A 20,258-nucleotide genomic window follows, 5' to 3' on the forward strand; every position below is an offset into this window, starting at 1 on the left:
ATGAAAAAATAAATGGTCCGTTCCAGACAATGAGATAATATTCAGTGCTAGGAAGAAACGACCTTCATCAAAAGACAAGGAGGAACCTTAAATGTACATTACCAAGCCAGAGAAGCCAGTCTGAACAGGCTGCACTGTTAGGATTCCAGCTCCCTGACATTCTGGAAAAAACGAAATTATGGAGGCAGAAAGAGGATGGGTGGTCGCCAAGGGTGTGTGGGGAGGGAGGGGAGCAGGCTGTCTAGGGCAGGATTCTAGGTGACGATGACGTGTCCACTGACTGCAAGGAGGTTTCACTCCGGTCAGCACGTTGAGATGGGGGAGGCGGTGCCTCGGCTGTGGGTGGGCATTCTATGGGAACGCTGCATTCCCAGCTGGGCATTCTATGGGAACTTTGCCCTCTCTCTCTTTTCTTAAGTGGGCTCCACGCCCAACCTGGGGCTTGAACTCACAACCCCGAGATCAAAAGTCGCATGCCCTACCAACTGAGCCACCCAGACGCCCCAACTCTGCATTTTTTTTTTAAATTTTATTTATTTGACAGACAGAGATCATAAGTAGGCAGAGAGACAGGCAGGGAGAGAGGAGGGGAAGCAGGCTCCCCGTTGAGCAGAGAGCCCCATGCAGGGCTTGATCCCAGGACCCTGAGATCATGACCTGAGCCAAAGGCAGAGGCTTAAACCACTGAGCCACCCAGGCGCCCCAACTCCACACTTTCTGCTTAATTTTGCTGTGATATAAAACTGCTCTAAGACAGTTAAAAAAGGAAATATACCGAAATTTAAAAACTATATTCACACACAGAAAAACAATGACACAGCACTAAAGACAATAAAGTAGTCCACATTTGCTAAATAAAGAAGGCGAGGACTCCCACAGACCCCCACGGCCACATCTGTCCTCCGGCCCCGGCGCCAACATCCTCTGCTTCACCACTTCTTAATCTAGATGGTTCCATGCAGCTGAAGCCAGTGTGTCCCATGAGCACCAGACCCCGCTCCTTTGGAGGCCACTGAAGGACACCCCTCTGCAAGGCCTCCTCTCTCTTGTTACATCAGCATCTGCTCTTTTGCTAGGCTATTCTTTTTATTTTTTTTTTCTTTAAAGATTTTATGTATTTATTTGTCAGAGAGAGTGAGCACAGAGCCACCCAGGCGTCCCTGCTAGGCTATTCTTAACAGTAAACAGAAACCCCTGTTTCTCCAGCCCTAATTCCATGTCTTCATCCGGCTGTCACCTCAGGTGTTTGCTCCCATCTGCCTTTGCTAATAGCAAGTCCCCTCCTCTAACTCTTTCTAAAATTCACCCCACACTGGTTTCCAGGGTGCGCCACTGCCCCCACCTCTCCAGCAACCCTCAGTGTGGGTATAAACCATGACTGTGTCGGACAGTCACTCCCATGGTCAGCTGTCGTATGGCACAGGAATTTCGGGAAAGGGAAGTTTTTCTTGGTTGGCCTCATCTCATCAGTGAGCCCTTAAGAACCAGGGCTCTCCTTGGCAAGAGAGAGTCAAAGTGGGAGAAGGACTGTACACAAGGGGGGGCTCCCTGTTGCTGCACTGAAGACAGTGGGGACACACAACAAGGCACAGCAGAAGCAGCTAGGGACTGGAAGCAGCCCCAGCTGATGGCCATCAAGGAACCAAAGACCATGGGAAACCAAGCACTGCCAATGATCTGACTGAGCCAGGAAGGTGACAGCTCCTTGCTCTCCACTGCTCAGCGCCTGGGTTCCATCCCTGTGAGACCCCCAGAGAGAACGTAGCCATGTGACCAGGGGCCACTGATGTTTTAATCTGCTATCTGGTTACTTTTCATCTGCTGTGTGGCAAACTAGTAGAAGACTAGCACGTGTCCTCTGCCCCATGTTCTGCAGTTCTTCCCCTCGCTCTTGGTCAAGGTAGCTCTTGACAGCCTGCAGGCCCGCATAGGACCTGGTCCCACTGACCTCATCTCCACCCCTGTCATGGCTCACTCTGTTCCCCCAGCTTCCGTCCTCTTCTCTAGTCACCAGGCCTACCCGGGCCCTTCCAAGCCTGTCTCAGTTTCACCAGGAATCTGTGGGGTCAACTTCCCTGCCTCCTTCGTCTCTGCTGAAGTGTCTCCCGCTCGTGCACCAGGCAGGCCCTGCTTCTGTGGGCCCCGCTGACCAGTGTGTTCTAGAGCCCGCCCTGGCCAGTCTCTCCTCCTGCCTCCGCTGCCTTGTTCTCCCCATGGCACCACCCATCACCGTCAACATCTGTGTTCCCCGTACTTACTTCGGGTATTATCCTCTCCTCCCACCAGAACAGAAGCTCCTCAGGGACAAGGGTCTTTGTCTTGTCCACAGCCGAATCCCAAGCACCTAGCACAGTGCCTTGGCAAAGGGCAGATGCTTGGTAAGTATTTTTTTTTTAAAGATTTTATTTATTTATTTGACAGAGAGAGAGATCACAAGTAGGCAGAGAGGCAGGCAGAGAGAGAGGAGGAAGCAGGCTTCCCGCTGAGCAGAGAGCCCAATGCGGGGCTTGATCCCAGGACCCCGGGATCATGACCTGAGCACAAAGCAGAGGCTTAACCCACTGAGCCACCCAGGCGCCCCAAGTATTTTTTTTTTTTAACGTTATTTATTTCTTTATTTGTGAAAGAGAGAGAGCAAGCACACAAGCAGGGGAACAGCAGAGGGAGAGGGAAAAGCAGGCTCCCCATGGAGCAAAGAGTTGGATATGGAGCTCGATCGCAGGACCCTGGGATCATGGCCTGAGCGGAAGGCAGTGGAAGTCTTGCTTAACAACTGAGCCCCACAGGTGCCCCTTGGTAAATGCTTCTTAAAAAAAAAAATAGGCCTGATGAGAAACAGGGTGAAGGGCAGAGCATAGTGCACAGCAACCCCCCAGGCCTGCAGGGAACCGTGCCGGGGCCCACCATCACCAGGAAGCAAAGCTCAGGCAGGCAGCACGCCCTTAGCTCAGCTGTTCAGAGTGAGCTCTTGGAACGGACCTCTCATGGACACTAGCCGCCTGTGGCTGCTGCACCATCCGTGTGCCGTTCTCCCCACCCCCGCCCCGGAAGAACCCCTGGAAATGAAGGTCAGGTGGAGTCAGGGCATCAAGGACCTGGCAGGGGCTGTAACAAGGGCCAGTGGCAGCTCAGCGGGTTCAGCCCGTGCTTGGAAAAGGCAGGCATTCCATAGGACTGGGGTTAAGCTGCTGAAAAGCCACCTGGCACAAGAAATCCTAGAGGGCCTGAAAGCCTGGGAGTGGGGTCATCCAAACAGGGCCAGGGAAAACTCTCCTCACACAAAGGACAGTACTCGGAATCGTCGAGACACCTCACGGATGTGTACTTAATACAACAGCGGCTGCCCTCCTGGCATCCTTGCCAAAATCTTCTCTGCTTCTCCTGCTCCTGGCCGCCCTGGCCTGTCACTGAATCTGCTCTGCACCCCCTCCCGACAGCCAGCCTGGGAAGGCCTCAGGACTCAGTGAGTGAGGACAGCCTTCTCAACCTGCTCACATACCATGCCCTCTTCGCACCGAGACGCTTCTGTGCCCCGAAGGGGTGCCGCAGAGTGGACCCCCTGACCTGCGAGCAGTGCCTCCGTCGGCCCCAGCTACACACTTGCAGACCCTGCCCGGCCCAAGCATAGCGCATCTCCTCTTGCTCTCCCAGCAACCCCCCCACAGCTGATCATGGCACACATGTCCCCAAAGACCATGCAGGGCCACCCCGCTGGCTTGGTCCATACAGCAGGTGACTCTGGAGCTCAGGTGCTGAATCTGAGCCCCACCTTGGGCACAGAGATTTCTTAAAAATAAGAATAAATTTTTAAAAAAGAGGTAGTGTGGTGTCTCCAGTAGAAAGAGAAGGGACTGTGGAGTTGGGCATGTGAGCCTGTCGGCTCTCCATCCTGGGCACCTCAGGCCACAGCGCTTTCCCAGAAACACTGGGCTTTCTCCTGCTCCTATGACTTCATGCATGCTGATCCTTCCACCTGCCAGACACCGTGTTGACCTTGTCCACAAGGAAGACACTCAAAGACCTGCCAACCTCTGAGTCCCCGTATTTCTTTCTGGACTTCTATGTCTGTCTAGGAACCGTCCTCACATGCCACAGGGCCACAGGGCCTCCCTTGCTGCCTGGTGCTTGGAGCCCAGCACCGGGGTCACACGGCTGCTTTTTCTTTTCACAGCTCCATAAGGCAGGTGCCCTGAGCCCCTTCTGCAAACAAAAACAGGAAGCCCCCAGATTGGCTGAGTGCCTGCCTTACCTGGGCCCACACAGCAGCAGACAGCTAGGTCCAGGGAACACCCACCAGGGCTGTTTCCCGGATATCACGTGGCGTGCGCACATGCGTGCCCCAGGTGTGTGTGCACGCATACACGCACGCACACATACACACGCACCCACAAGCGCACGCACACATCTGGGCAAAAGTCAATTAGTAACGTAGACGGTGTGCCTCCTGTGTGCCTGGTGCTTCACACCCATGCACACCTCCTCCCTTTGACACCCGAACTTGTTTCTATTCTCCAGATGAGAACCCTAAGTTTGGAGTCCTGTGCCCAGTGCCGGCTGTATCCCTTGCGGGTTACTCAACCACCCTCTGTCACAGTCTCCCCACCTATGAGTAAGAATTACTCACAGGACTTACCTGAATCCATCAGCTTTCGGCGCAGGTTACAGAAACCACCCGAAAAAGTTTAAGCAGAAAGGATCTAACAATGCAAGGACTGAGGTGATTTCACACTCCCGGTGAGGGCCGAAGTCTTGGGCTCTACCCTGGGCCCCTAGGCCCTCTGCTGCATCAGAGCCACCCCCACCCCCCAACCCTCAGAAGTCAGGGTCAGGACCCTCCCGCCCCACCCCACCACAGCCACAGTGGCCTGGCACTTTCCAGGGGACAAGCACAGGGCCAACAATGGAGAGCTGCACGGCCCTGACACCACCCTACCGGACAATACTGCCTAACTTTCTCCGCCTCCTCCTGCCTCGGTTGGCTCCTCCCGGGAGAAGCTGACAGCACCCAACTCCTATCCAGAATCCCAGCTCTGAGAGACCCAGACGGCACACACAGGAAGGAGAGTGGCCCACATGAGGCGCAAGCCCACCTGCAGAGTCCACCTACCCACACACGCTCTCTCCCACAGGACTGAAGATCAAGCAAGGCCACCATGGCCACGTGCTCCGAGGGGCCCGCAGCGGCCACCGCCTGTCACTCCCCGTGCCTCTGAAGTTTCTCTGCCTAGCTCAAACAAACTCACCTCTCCAAAGAGAAAGTAAGGATGGGGGGCCTAGTGTCCAATTCTTGGTTTGGGCTCAGGTCATGATCTCAGGATGGTGAGGGCGAGCCATGCGCGGGGCAGGGAGGCTACTTCAGAGCTTCGGGTTCTCTCTCTCCCTCTGCCCTCCTCCCGCCCCTCTCTCCCCCCTTAAAAATTAGTTTCTTTAAAAAAAAAGAAAAGGAGGGGCACCTGGGTGGCTCAGTGGGTTAAGCCTCTGCCTTCGGCTCAGGTCATGATCCCAGGGTCCTGGGATGGAGCCCCACATTGGGCTCTCTGCTCAGCAGGGAGCCTGCTTCCTCCTCTCTCTCTCTCTCTGCCTGCCTCTCTGCCTACTTGTGATCTCTGTCAAATAAATAAATAAAATCTTTAAAAAAAAAAAAAAAGGAAAGAAAAAAAGAAAGCAAGGAGCACATTTCCTCCTTAGCACTGTCCATAGCCCCTTCCAAGTTATCAAACCCCCAAAGCCGAGGAGTTGTAGTTGAACGCATTCACACCAAGTCAAAATGCCTTAAAGACTTTTCTCAAAACAATGGTTTCCTCTTTGTCCTTACACAGACCCATAAAAACAGTGGAATCTTATGTGAATCCCCAACAAAAGCAGACAGCAGGCCCACAAAGCCAAGCTGCAAGCTGGGGATGCACTCGGCCTGGACTTTGTCCCGCGGCGTCTCTCTGAAGACTCCATGCGCTCCTTACCAGAGGGGCAGTGAACCCCTGCCACCCCGTACACACGGGGGACCACAAACCAGAGGGGAGTTCTTGGGGTCACACAGGCCAAAAATGGTAGAACAGAGGTTCGAACCTGGGTCAGAGCAGCTCCAGCTCACCCAGCACCCTGCTCACTGTGTCACAGGCCCCCGCCGCTGGGGTGAGCCCCATGCAGACTGCGTCTCCAGGGGCTCCCTCCCAGGGTGGGGGGAGGTGTTTGGGGGGTGGGAGCAGTTCAGAACACAGCCGGGCACCACATCTCCCAGCCTCCCCTGCCCTGGCAGCTCTCCGTCCTCCCTCCTGCTGCAAGCCCCTTCATCTGCTTCCACTACAGCCCAAGCATGGCTCCTCAGCAAGGACACCCAGTCTCTGCTGAGAGCGGCATACAGAGCTGCCTGAAAAAGCCATAAGTGGGCAAAGCGGATTATCACCTTCCAGGCTCCCAGGCCCGTGAAGATTAGCAGCCTGGAAACCCTGGCTTTGTAGAAACAAGCCGTCTCCTGTGGAAAACACGCGTATTACTGGATTCCTCTCGTCTACACAAACACTGTTCAACTACACGGGTGAAACAGGACCCCTTAACACAGGCCCTCTCTCCAAACAAAGGGGATCCTGCTCCAATTATGTGACATCAGTATATTTCCTTCAGGGAAACAGACACCAACATCTACACCTGCCAGCAGTGTGGTTCTCACAGGCTGGGTGATCCTACCCGCCCCTCCCAGCCCTCCCTGCCTGGGACAGAAGGCAGCACCCAGTACGACCCTGTGAAAGGCTCCTGGCATCTTGGGGACATAAGCCAGGGAGGCTGTTAGACAGGACAGCCACAAAGATTCATCCACCCCAAAATGTCAACAGTGCAGACATCCTGATTTAACTTTTTCCATCATAACTTTTGATCAAAGTAAGCACCACATTAGGATAAGAACCAGAGAAAGCTTCAGAACAACTTATTTCCTAGAAGTGGTAACATTTCTGTTAGCATCACAGAAAGCCACTACTTACTACTTCTCAGGGAGTGTGCTAAAGGCTTACTGATTTGATCTCTAACCTTACAGTTTCATGCCCCCATTTAACAGCACAGAGGAGAGTAAAATGACTTGCCCAAGGTCACACAGCTACTAAGCAGGAGAGTCAAAGGCTCATAGGCTCACACCCTCATGACTGCACTCATGCCCCCCACCCTCGCGGTGCCTGCTCTGTCCCCCCCCACCAGCTGTGAGTCCCTAAAGGCCCAGGACCATCTCTCAGCTCAAGGCAGCATCAATACCACAGGGCTTTCGACAGCCCAGATGGAGAGCAGGTCAAAGGGACAGAGGGAGCTGGGTCCACAGTGGTCAGGCCCAGCCTACCATCCTGTCCCATCTCTGCTCCTATCTCTCCCAGACCACCACCATCATAAAGCAGTCAGGGCCACCAACCAGTCTGCCCCCTCTGGCCACAAGTTCGTTTCGTGACTGTGTTCAGCCCCTCCTCTGAGCCCCATTCTCCCAGATGAGCCTTCCACTACTGCCCACACTTCCTCCTACAATTTCCGAGAAATTGACTCAGTGAGGACAAGGAGAACAGAGAAGCACAAGAGTAAAGGAAGTTGCCTGGGTCAGGGGATGAAGCAGGGAAACAGGAGGACTCAGAAGGCTGGGCCAGAAACCCCAGAGCACAGCTCTAGCCCCAGCCCTGCCCTCGACAAAACTCATACAGGCCTTACTGTGAGTAGGGCCCCCTGCATGACTCACCTGTAAAACGTGTAGTGGGTTCCAAACACCCTTGCCACAGAACCCTCTTCCCCCTCAAAGGAATTTGAGATGGAAAGCTCCTCTAACACTTTAAGACTCTAGGACAAAAAAACTCACTAGACTCAGCCCAGGAGATCACAAACTTCGATCCATTTGCCATTAACATTCCACCTGCTTCCCCAAAGTGCTTAATGGCGGCTCACCATAATGTCACAGCCGTTAAAAGGGTAAATGAGGGGGTGTCTGACCAGCTCAGTCAGTGGAACACGCAACTGTTGATCCCAGGGTCGGGAGTTCCAGCCCCATGTTGGGTGTAGAGATTCCTTAAATAAAAAGAATTTAAAAAAAATTTTTTTAATGTTTTATGAAAGGGCTAAGGAGACAAGAACCAGAGAATAAAACAAAGAGGAGACATTTCATTTCTGCAGCACAAAGCTACAAAAGATTTTCAAAAAACAGAAGCTTTACCATACTATATAATTTCCCTTACATGCAGACTCTAAAATATAGAACAACAAGAACAGACTGCGAAATGAAGAGCAACCTGGTGGGGAGGAGGACGGGCCGAATAGGGGAGGGGGATCTAGAGGTACAAACTTCCAGTTATAAACTAAATAAGACAAAAGAACACAGCACACAACACAGGGAACACAATGTAGTCGACACCAGGTAACAGCTTTGAATGGTGACAGATGGTACTGAGATCCAGCTCGACGATCATTTAGGAACACGCGTGAAAGTCCAGTCACACTGTCTTACACCTGAAACCAACATAACAGCGTAGTCCACTATGCATCAATTAAAAAAGAATAGTAGCCTCAGCAACGATCCAAGTAACTGGCAGTGTTTCCTTCCAAAGGGAGAGAAGGTTCCATCCCGCTGAGACAAGGCAGCGGCCAGAGCCAGGCGCAGCCGTGAGAGTCACACACGTGGACCGAATTCATTCCCGTGACCGCCACACGAAGTAGGTCCCAGAAGCGGACCTTGTATATCAACAACATAATGGGCACCTTGGGCTGGGCACTTACTCAATACGATCTAAGAGGTAAGAGAGCCAACTCAGACAGGTGAAGTGACCTGTTCAAGGTCACACAACGAGGACACAGGTGCAGGTGTGTTCAGTTCAAAGCTCAGCTCTTTCCTCTAGGCTGCTTCTCAGCCACCCCTACCCCAAACCACGTTTCCAAATTTGCCAAGAACCCACACATGGTCTCCCCAGCCCTTCTCCTGAGATTTGGATTCTGGAGTTTGGGGACGGATTCTGACGACCCCACGTGTCCCAGGCACCCAGGTGGGATCTACAGACCCAGAATGCTGAAAACACCGACCTAAGAAAAGAGAACAGCTCAGCCATGCTAATCAGAACCAAAACCACTTATTCTGGGGCTATGGCTGCAGAAGGGACAGTGACTGTTGCCCCCAGCGCTCCTGGTCACCTCCCACTGAAGGCAGTCCTGGGTTACTGAGCTCCAGGACCACAGAGGCCTCACACCTGACTGTCAGCAGTCAGAGAAGAGATCCCCCACGAACCACAGCCTGCACCAGACATCTTTTCACTCAAAAGTGGTGTCAGGCTCACTTGGAACGATGTCCACATTCAGACGGTGAGGCAGCTGGGGCTGCGGTGAGTTAGGCTTTAAGCCCACAGCCACAGAAGTCTCCCGTGGATGCCCACCAGCACAGCACACCATCTCTAATGGACAACCGGGTGCATCTGGCTAGCTCGGTCAGTTAAGCATCTGACTCTTGATTTCAGCTCAGGGTTGTGGGATCAAGCCCCAGGTCGGGCTCCACACACAACAGGGAGTCTGCTGGAGATTTTCCTTGTCCCTTTGCCCCTTTCCTCACTTGAGCTCTCTCTCTCCCAAATAAATAAATAAATCTTTAAAAAGGAAAAAGGGGACACCCAGTACCACAAAGTGTCCTCCTTGGACTTTGCTACAGTACACACATGCAGGGGCAGCTGTGCCAACCACAGCAATGGGTCCCCCAACAGGCAGTTAGGGACAAGTCACCACTTCCCTGCACAGCAACTCACACCCCCCGTGCCCTTCCCCACAGCATGGCACAGCCCAGAGGTCCCCGGCTACTTATACGACTGATGTGTCCCCTGCCCTGATGCGCCTGACCTGAAGTCAGTTCCTGTAACACTTCGATGCACACACCCCTCCCACAGTCCCCTGCTAAGAGCAGAGCCCGGGACACACACACTTGTTGGATGAAAGCACAAGAGGACAGGTAAGAAGCAGGCCCCGTGGGAGCTGTGCACCCCAGGGCTAAAGGTGAGACACAGGGGCCCTGCAGGCCCTGGTTTGGCAACCAAGTGGCCTGGTGCCAGCCCGGGGGGGGAAAGCAGAAGCCGCAGGGCAGGGCCAGCATCAGAACACGGGCCCAGCACACAGCCCTGTGGGGGCATGGGGCCAGGGTTGCCTGGCAACACCAGAACTATGTTAGGCCTGCAGGGTCCGAGGGGGGATGTTGGTTCCTAACCCTGAGCTTAACCCTGAGTGTAAAGGGCCCTTCAGAGGACAAGACTGACAGAGTAAGGCTGCCAATCTGTTAGCACTGGCCATTTACGGGTCACCCTCTGCCACAGCCACTCAGAAGCTGGGAAATGACAACAAAGTGTGCAAGGGAGCCAGGGAAGGACACAGAGGTGACGGCGAGCAGACAGTAGGGTCACCTCCAAACCAGTCCTACCCACCACTGCACCTGGCTCCAGGCTCTGGGCAGAAATCACGGTCGCCTGTCGGACTTGGGGTCTGCTTGGCAAAGCAGGAAGCGCACAGCACATTTCAGATGAGAACAGAGCAGCCGGTTTGGAGAACCTAACTCTCACGGAGACAAAGACAGCGTTACCTGGTAAAGAAGCTGCTAAGTGGTCCCAAGATTTTCAGTTTACTCCCATCCTCGGTTCCATCTGCACAGTCCTGCTGGCGGAGCTCACGGGTTTCCTTGACGGAGCTCAAGGTGACATCCGTGAACTGTGGGTCATCGTCACTCTCCAGGGTCACGATGGCACTGGAGCTGCTCGTGACCACGAGGTCCAAGATGTCCTCGTTGCTGACAGACAGTGTGGTTGATAGCTCCGTGCCGAGACTGGACACGCTGCACACAGACACATCATCGCTGCGGCTCAGGGCTTTGGAGGCGGGGCTGTAGAGCTTCACCGAGTCATAGCCCGTCCTGGGGAATGTGGATGACTTCCGCACGCTCTGCTCCCACTCGGCACCGCCGGTAGCCGGGGGCGTGTAGGAAGGCAGTGGGCAAGCACTCTGGCAAGCTCGCTCAGGGACGATCTCTGGCTCCGACGGCTTCCTCTTCACATGGACCGCGCTGCAAGGGACGGGTTCCGGGTTACTGATCTCAAGGGTGGGAATGCCGGAGTCCACAGACTTGAGGCTGTGCCGATCGTCTACAGGACCAAGCTTCAGCCTGGGCCCATACTCTGGCAACGAGAGGGATCGGGGGGCCTTGAGAGTCAAGTGCTGCAGGTTCTGAATGTGGTTTCCTGGCTGACCACCCAGAACGCCCATCAAGGCTATGCCATTTGTAGAGGTGGACAGGTTTCCATCAGTCATCTTGGTCTGAGGAGGAACTAGAAAAAAACACAAAGATGGAAATTAAGACAGTAGCTATAAAAGCCTAAGACATACTCCTCTGCTATAGAGCTCGAATGTTCTGATGCCCTTTTTAGGGACAAATCCTTGAAAAAAGTCCTACATAGCCAAGTTTTAATGCAGAACCAGAAGCTACAGTTCTAGCATGTATCACCATGATATGAAATATAATCTCTTAAAAAATAAAAAATAGGGACGCCTGGATGGCTCAGTTGGTTAAGCAGCTGCCTTCGGCTCAGGTCATGATCCCAACGTCCTGGGATCGAGTCCCACATCGGGCCCCTTGCTCAGTAGGGAGCCTGCTTCTTCCTCTGCCTCTGCCTGCCATTCTGTCTGCCTGTGCTCACTCTCTCTCCCTCTCTCTCTCTGATAAATAAAAAAAATTTAAAAATTAAAATAAAAATAAATAAATAAATAAATAAATAAATAAATAATGGGACAATAACCCCAACAAAGGCTAGGGTAAAACAGTACTTCAACAATCACCTTGCTCTTCATCACCAGCACCCCACCAGTCACATGTCTGACCCCCTGGGCTGACACAAAGGGTGTGAGGACAGGCCCAGGCAGAGAAAGGGTTATTTGTTTTTCACAGTTTTTTGAAAAATGATAAACAGAAGGGGTGCCACGGTGGCTCAGTGGGTTGAGCGGCCAACTCTTGATCTGAGCTCAGATCTTGAGTTCACAGTGGTGAGTCTGAGTCCCACACTGGGCTCCGCGCTAGGCATGAGCCTACTTAATAAAAAAAAATAATAATAACAGAACACCTGGGGCGCTTGGGTGGCTCAGTGGGTGGAGCCTCTGCCTTCAGCTCAGGTCATGGTCTCGGAGTCCTGGGATCGAGCCCCGCATTTGGCTCTCTGCTCAACAGGGAGCCTGCTTCCCCGTCTCTCTCTGCCTGCCTCTCTGCCTACTTGTGATCTCTGTCTCTGTCAAATAAATAAATAAAATCTTAAAAATAAATAAATAACAGAACACCTCTGTCAAAAGTACATGAATTCATAACCCACATGTAAGTCAAGTGCTACCTGTTCCAAGATAGCATTAAAACCCAGGTGTCCTCATCAAGACAGGAAGCAAGATACATTGTGTATGCCACGTGCCGTGAGATGGCCCCAACCACATCCAAGTCAGCCATGGCCCCCCACATGTCCACAAGGCCGGGCATATTACCCCCATTACCATGGAGGAAACCAAGGAAACCTCAGCGAGGTCAAGAAATAGCTCCAAGATCATAGCGTTATTTAGCAGCACAGCCAGGCTGTATGGGACTAAACCCAAAAACAGGCCATCCCCGGTAGATGAATAGCTTAGTATGGAGTCATAAAAACCCAGGTAGAAGACTGCCTCAGGAAGGCAGATAATAAAGGAAAAATAATGGGTCACCTGGGTGGCTCAGTCAGTTAAGCATCTGCCTTGGGCTCAGGTAATGAACCCGGGGTCCTGGGAAGCCCCGCATCAGGCTCCCTGCTCATAGGGAGTCTGCTTCTCCCTCTGCCTGCTGCTCCCTACTCATTCTCTCCAAATAAGTAAATAAATAAATAAAATTTAAAAAGGAAAAATAAAGACCATAAACCTACAATAAAGACTTGAGTGACAAGAGTCAAAGCTGTCAGTGACACACACACACACACCTGCCTACAGTTCTCTGGCTTAAGACACGGGTGGACTTGATGGCGTAGGAGGCACACAGCCTGGACAGCACAGCCCCCAGCAGACAGAGAACCCTGGAGTAGGTTAAGCCACCTTCCACTGTCCTTCAAAACATCAAAACTAAAGAAATCTGGTGGGGTTATTGAAATCTGCTCCACGGGGACACCTGGGTGGCTCAGTCTGATAGGGAGCAGCCCTGAGCTGAAGCTCAGGTCATGATCTCAGGTCCTGGGATAGAGTCCTGCCTCGGGCTCTCTGCTCAGCAGGGAGCCTGCTTCTCCCTCTGCCTGCCACTCCTCTGCTTGTGCTCTCTCAATGACAAATAAATAAATAATCCTAAAAAAGAAAAAAGAAATCTGATCCACAGTGTAGAACAACATAAAGAATGGTACTTTGGGTTGTTTTTTGGTTTTTTGTTTTTTAAGTAAGCTCCACACCCAGCATGGACACTAGTGCAGGGCTTGATCTCACGACCCTGAGAACATGACCTGAGCTGAAGGCAGACACTTAATCGACTACTAAGCCACCAGTCACCCCACTTTCTTGGGTTTTAATGGGACTTTTCCTGGGCTCTAATCCCCACTATACTGACTACCCAGGGAGAATTAAGTCCACTACCATGAGAAAAGCATCTGAAGGCAGAGGCCCCAGCAAGCACTCTGCTGGTGGCCGCCATCATCAAAGAGTGAGTAGGGGAAGGTTCTGAAGCACAGTGGGAACAATGATAGCCACTCCCTTTCGGGTGTCACTGAGCCTTGCCGCTCCCCTTCAGGAAGCCTGGCCCTTCTCCAGTCAACACAGCAAAAGCAAATTCATTAGAAGAACCAGGGAGGGGGTCATTTCCCTCCCTCCCAGAATTCGAAGGAACCAGCCAGCCAGTGTAGCACTGAAGAAAAAATAAAAATATGAAGGAATGTGGGGCACCTGGGTGGCTCAGTCTGTTAAGCATCTGCCTTCAGCTCAGGTCATCATCTCAGGATCCTAGGGTTGAGCCCCACATCAGGCTCCCTGCTCAGCAGGGAGTCTGATTCTCCCTCTCCCTCTGCCCCTCCCCCTGGTTCATTCTCTCTGTCTCTCAAATAAATAAAATCTTTAAAATAAAAAATTTAAAAAATGAAGGAAAGAATCAAAATGGAGAATTCAGAAACAGAACTAAATATAAAATCTTGAAATATGACCCGGTAAGTGAGGAAGGGCTATTAAACTACAATGTTGCACTGATCAATTACTGATTTTTTTCTTACAAGGTAGAACCACACTGCACTACACCAAAACAAAAACACATAATTAGGATTAAATACAGAAACAAAATTATAAATGTATTCCATCGGGCGCCTGGGTGGCTCCGTGGTTTAAGCTTCTGCCTTCCGCTCAGGTCATGATCTCAGTGTCTTGGGATCAAGCCCCATAGCAGAGAGCCTGCTTCCCTTCCTCTCCCTCTGCCTGCCTCTCTGCCTAATTGTGATCTCTACCTTTCAAATAAATAAATAAATCTTTTTTAAAATAAATAAATAAATAAATAATGATAAAAAATAAATGTATTCCATCCAGTGCTTCTCTAACCTACTGAGCAAAACTTCAGTTCATCCTCTGGAAGACTCTGGGCACCACCTCAGCACACATGAACACAGTTTCAGGCCACAGTTCCCACTGCCCTCAGTTTCCTGGGCTGCAGCCACCCCGAGTCCCCAGGCCTGAGCTCCTCCAGCCAAAACCGCCACCAATATTGGGGCCCCTGCCCTAGGAAATCCCTGAACCCAGCCATGCAGTGGAACAACAGGAGTCCCAACAGGGAGACACAGGGAGATTCAAATGCACATACACTTGAGACTTCGACTTTTTTTTTTTAAGGTTTTATTTATTTATTTGACAGACAGAGATCACAAGCAGGCAGAGAGGCAGGCAGAGAGAGAGAGAGGAAAGCAGGCTCCCCGCTGAGCAGAGAGCCCCATGCAGGGCTCGATCCCAGGACCCTGAGATCATGACCTGAGCCGAAGGCAGAGGCTGAAATCACTGAGCCACCAGGCGCCCTGAGACTTCAACATTTTTTTTAATTAAAAGGAAAATACAGCAAGAAACATTTCTAGCACACAGTGAAAAGCTAATCTCTTGCAATGTTGAGAGTTATTAGAATCATCGAAAAGCCATCAATAGTCTGACAGGTCAAACTGGCAAAAAACCAGAAACGCCAGAGGAAACCCTCACCACACATGGCACTGGAACCTGGGTTCCTGGACCAGCTGACATTCTGGCTCCGCTGTTTACCACAGGGAGAAAGTGTAACCTTCCTGGACCTCGGCTTCCCTCCCGGCTGGCAGGAAAGTGGGTGATACAGGGATACAGGGATACAGACAACGAGAGGGCTCGGTGGGGGCACCTGCTCTCCCCTGTCCAACCACAGTCTAGGCCCAGTAGACAGGAATTCCCGCCCCCGCAGTCATGCGAGGAGCTGCAGGACCTGCACAGGTGCCCGCAGACAGCAATTCTGAGATGAGAGAAGTCATGGAACACAAAACGTGTGCCAAGTGGATGCAGGGACCCCTTCCCAGAACCGCCACAAGAGCACAAGGGCGCCGAACCTGGGGTGACAGGGTCCAAAGCCACCTGGCCATGGCCTCCTCTGTACCCCTCTCTCCTCTCTGCTGGGGCCCTGGCCTACAGAACAAGGGCCTCTTCCAGGGAGAAGATGAATGACCTTTGACACCTCCCTCGGTCCAAGTCCAAGTGAAGTTCCTTAAACCCCACAAACAAGGCTGGCGGCCTGCAGGGAAATAAGCTTAAAAGCAAACATGTCCTTCTGCTTGCAGCAGATTCACAAACCAAACCCCACGAGGGCCCAGGCCACCTGTTCTCAAACCTCTCCGCCTGGGGCCACCAGTCCTAGGAAACCAGAAGCCCCTGGCCAGAGCACCTGCCTTCCGAGCATGCCCCAAAGCGGGGCTGCACGCACAAAGCACTCGCTTCTCAGAGAGGCTGCAGGGTGGCTGTTGGATGCCTGCCAGGAGGCCAGCTGCAGATGGCCTGCCTCCAAGTCACACGTTTTCTAAAGACAGGATCAGCCTAAATTCCCTGAGCTGGCACAGAGCCCTCCCACCCTGGCCTTGACAGCCTCGGCAACCTCATGCGGTCACCCTTGCCTCTCTCAAAACCCCACGGCCTGGGCCACCAGCATCCCTGGGGATATGGCAGCAGGTGCCACAAGAAGACACAGCACATTTCCAAGGACACTTCCCCTGAGAAGCTTTCCCTTGCTCTCCCAGGAGGCTGAAGGTCCTCCCTTCTCTGAGGCTCCTTTTGGCCACACCTGAGACAACTGTCTATCCCGCTGCTCCCCTGGCACTCTGCTGCTCCCCATCCACTGCTCCCCTTGGCCCTTTGCTGCTCCCCTGGCCCTCTGAGGGTTTCTAAGCTCAGGCAGGCATGGGGCTAACAGGTTCCAGATACCACTGTCTGGCCAAATGCCTTGCATGGATTAAGAATTCAAAAATCTACTTGCTGAGTTAATTATTACTAACAATTAGGTTCTAAGAGGGCAGGTTTCCGGGACAGTCCGTTCAAGAAACATCTATGGCAAGTGGGTTCTGCTTCAAGAACAAGGTGAGCCCTGGACCTAAGGAGATGAGAAAGAAATGCACCCCTCCCCCCCAATCAAGTTCCCGGCAGCAAGCAGGGCATGACCATCCCATGCCCCATTGGCTGCCCACCACTCTGGGAGGAACAGTCAAAGTGAAGAGAGTTCCTCCCTCTACACCGGCTTCCCAAAGCCTGGGACAATCCCCTCCCGCAGTGGCCACGGCAGACCCCGCAGGCCCTCTAACTCCTCCAGACCCAGGTGGCCAGCCATGGGATACAAGTTTAAGGATGACTAGCTGTCACCTCCCAGACAAAGGAAAAACACATAAGACATCAAGTACAGATCAGAGGAAGGCTTTTTCCCTCCAGGCAGCAAGATGAATCTGCATCTTATTTACTGCCCCAAGAGACAGCGCACCTCTCACCCCACCCGGGGCCAGACCTGAACCTTGCACCCCGCCCGGGCTAGGCCTTCCGGACAAGTCAGAAAGCCCATGGCAGCTCTGCCGGTGACTCTGAATGAGACTTTGGAAAACAAGTCCATCCTGAACAATAGTTTAATTTGCTTCTCTTTAAAAAGCAGTGACAAGGACTTGACCATGCCTTCATAAACAAACAGTTTATGAGGCCAAACCCAAATGACTGAGTGTCCCCAGCCTGCACACCTCTACTTGCGGGCAGCTTCGGGGAGAAAGGGTGCTGCCCATCCATGCAGACATCCTCTGGTGCTCACCTGCCTGTACCTCTTCCTGCCTATGGGCATTCACTTCCCGGGGCCCTCCCCATCCAGGGTCCTCACTGGCTGCTTGCTGGGGGCTGCTTCCTCATACCCCCACCAGCACCATTGACACCGTGCCTCTCCCCGAGCCTCCACAGAGGATGCACCTGCCTTTGCTGCCAAGCAGCCCATCAGCCCAGCTCTGCCACTGATTTCCATACCCCCTTAATCTTTTTTTTTTTTTTAACAGATTTTAGAGAGAGAGAGAGATAGTGAGAGAGTGCACATGCAAACGCATGGAGAGAGAATCTCCAACAGATGCAAAGCCCACCACGAGGCTCGATCCCAACACCCTGAAAGCATGACCTGAAATGAAACGAAGAGTCAGATGCTTCAACAACTGAGCCACCAGGCGCCCCTCCATACCCTTAATCTTAAGAGAAGACAGACACTGCTCCTTTCTGTCAGCCACAGCCTCAGAAGCCATCTCACAGAGCCAAAGCTTCAAGAGGATAGGACCAGGTCTGCAACACCAAAGACCCCGGAGCATCACCAGAAAGCTACAATTTAATGAGTACCAGGCCCTGTGCTAAGCTCCTAGAATGGTCTCCTGCTTTATAGCCCTCATGGTCCAACCGGGGAGGGCTTCCGTACGCTCGCTCTTCCCACTGCACCAGGGCCGAGAATAATGGCTCAGTTTGCATTATGCACAATGGAAATGTCAACCATAAAAGTAATTTGATTTTTAAATGGGTTCTTCTTCAGGATAAAAACAATCCCAAAAAAGGATTTCCTAGAAGTTCAATATATTCCTCTGGGAGGTGAACAGCAACTTTCAGGTGCCTAGAACATAACAGAATGTTATTTAAGTAAGTTTTGGCCCATCAGCAAGCCAGGCAGAAACTGGAGGTAAGTTGTTGAGGGTCCCCAAAGGCTCTTTCACAACCCAAAGGAGAAGACATGTAACTTTCACTGCCCCGAAGCGGTTATGTTTTAAAAAAAAAAAAAAAAGGCACAGGTGGGAAATTTTAAATAAGGACTTTCACTGCACGGGCGGGGGTGGGGGGCTTTGTCCCCCCACTACCCCGAAATGTTTCAGCTACATACAGTGACTTAGCAAAGTGACTCAGCATAAGTATCTCAAGGTGACTGACAGGTAACTGACAGAAGAGGAAAGTATTCAGACCACTTAGCAAAACCAGCACAACTTACAGTCTTAATTATTAAGAGAAAACCATTTATTAAACACTCGCCAGGCAGCAAACCTGCTACGTGTAATCACATGCTCCACTCATCACAAGGCTGCAAAGCTCGGTGGAGAAACTGAGGCTGAGTAAGTCACCTAAGGTCACACGGCGACAGAAACTGGATTCACACCAGGTCTGACATCAAAGCACACACCAGCTTGCTGAAGCTTTGCAATGCTCGATAAACTAAATGCTTAACAATTTTTACAAGTCTCTGTATGTTAGCATTCAGGGAAAAGGTCTTTAAAAACGAAATACACAAGGGGGGAAAATAATGCAGGCTCTGGAGGCAGGCTGCCTGGGGTTCAAAGCCTAGCTCCTCCACTTACAAGCTGTGTGCCCTTGGATTCGTTTAACACCCCTGTGCCCAAATTTCCACGTAGTAAAATGGGAACAATAACAGCTCCCGTCTCCTTAGGCAAATAAAGCATTTTGATTTTTTTTTTTTTAAGATTTTATTTATTTATTTGACAGAGAGAGACACAGCAAGGGAAGGAACACAAGCAGGGAGAGTATGAGAGGGAGAAACAGGCTTCCCACTGAGCAGGGAGCCTGAGGCCAGGCTCCAGGACCCCGGGGCCATGACCTGAGCCTAAGACAGACAGACGCCCAGCAACTGAGCCAGCCAGGCGCCCCCAAATATAAAACGTTTAGATCATGCCTGGCACGAGTTAAACCTCAGAAGCTGGTGTTACTTCTTCCTGGGCAGATACGGCCAGCCGGCTCTGGCCCACCATTTTAGCAACTCATTTGCATAAACAAAGCCCAGACTCAGCCACTTTGCGCAGGCAAACCTCACCCTCTGGTTTCTTCCTGTCACTGACATCTCTCCTCACACCTGCTCTGTGGCACTAAGCTCTGGGCCTCAACTGCCCATCTGTCAAATGAGGTGATAAGCCCAGCTGATCTACCTGAGGTCCTTCCAGCTGGGCAACCTAGAATTCTTAACAATTCAGGCCCTAGAAATTTCATAACTGTCCTAAAACAAACATTAACAGATGACACCCACTCATTTTCCTAAAACCTTCTCTTCCATATTATGTATAAATGCCTATTTTCATAGCAAATCTTCTCCAAGGTCCCAGAGCTCCACAAGCACCCACTATAGGCTGGCATCCCCTGTGTTAAGGCTGGGGACATGACCGTCAGAAGCTCTGACCAACAGGGGAGACAGATTCCAAACTAAGCTGCTCTGATAAGCAGGTCCTCAGGGTTAGAGATGACTTCATCAGAGCACAGATGAGAGGAAGAGTGCAGGCCTGAAAGACAGAACTTGGCCCACTGGACAGAGGGGAATAGGACAGTGGTCCAGAGGAGTAACGGAGGAATGGAGAACGGCGGGATCAACAGAGGCCAGGCGGGGCAGCACTGATGCTGAATGTGAGAGGGTGGACTGGAGGCACACTGTGAAAACTGTTTCACCAGGAGGAAGCAAGCCCAGCTCAGCACACAGCAAAGTGCTAAGCAGGAACTGGGACAGGAACTGGGACCGGGCTGAACACCAAGGGGAGGTGAACCTGGCCGAGCAACCCAAGGCCATCTGAATCCCACCCATGCCTCTCACCCCGCTGGGGGACTGTGGATCAGTTATGTTACCTCCTTCAATGTTTCCCAAAGAAAATACTCACTCAATAACCATGTTCTCATTAGGGCTGAGGATCAGGTGGAGCCCACAATCTACAGGGATCAAATATATACAACTAAGACAGCCTGCAAGGGGTGGAGGGTGGAGGGGGAAA

General features: G+C 52.0%; 1 protein-coding gene across 4 annotated transcripts in view; it reads right to left on the minus strand.

Moving 5' to 3' along the window:
• The window catches only part of TBC1D14 (TBC1 domain family member 14), a 102,548-nt gene that overhangs the window by 80,117 nt on the left and 2,173 nt on the right, over nucleotides 1-20,258 (minus strand). For all 4 annotated transcript variants that reach the window (XR_006605340.1, XM_004772205.3, XM_004772204.3 and 1 more), the window contains exon 2: nucleotides 10,568-11,306. Coding sequence is in view for 3 of the 4 variants with exons in the window: in XM_004772205.3 (XP_004772262.1) it covers nucleotides 10,568-11,289 (722 nt within the window). In the remaining variant the exon portion in view is untranslated. The remainder of the gene's footprint in view (nucleotides 1-10,567; nucleotides 11,307-20,258) is intronic.

Source organism: Mustela putorius, unplaced genomic scaffold (assembly GCF_011764305.1).
Source record: "Mustela putorius furo isolate JIRA1106 unplaced genomic scaffold, ASM1176430v1.1 tig00000083_pilon_pilon_pilon, whole genome shotgun sequence".
Classification (NCBI taxonomy): domain Eukaryota; kingdom Metazoa; phylum Chordata; class Mammalia; order Carnivora; family Mustelidae; genus Mustela; species Mustela putorius.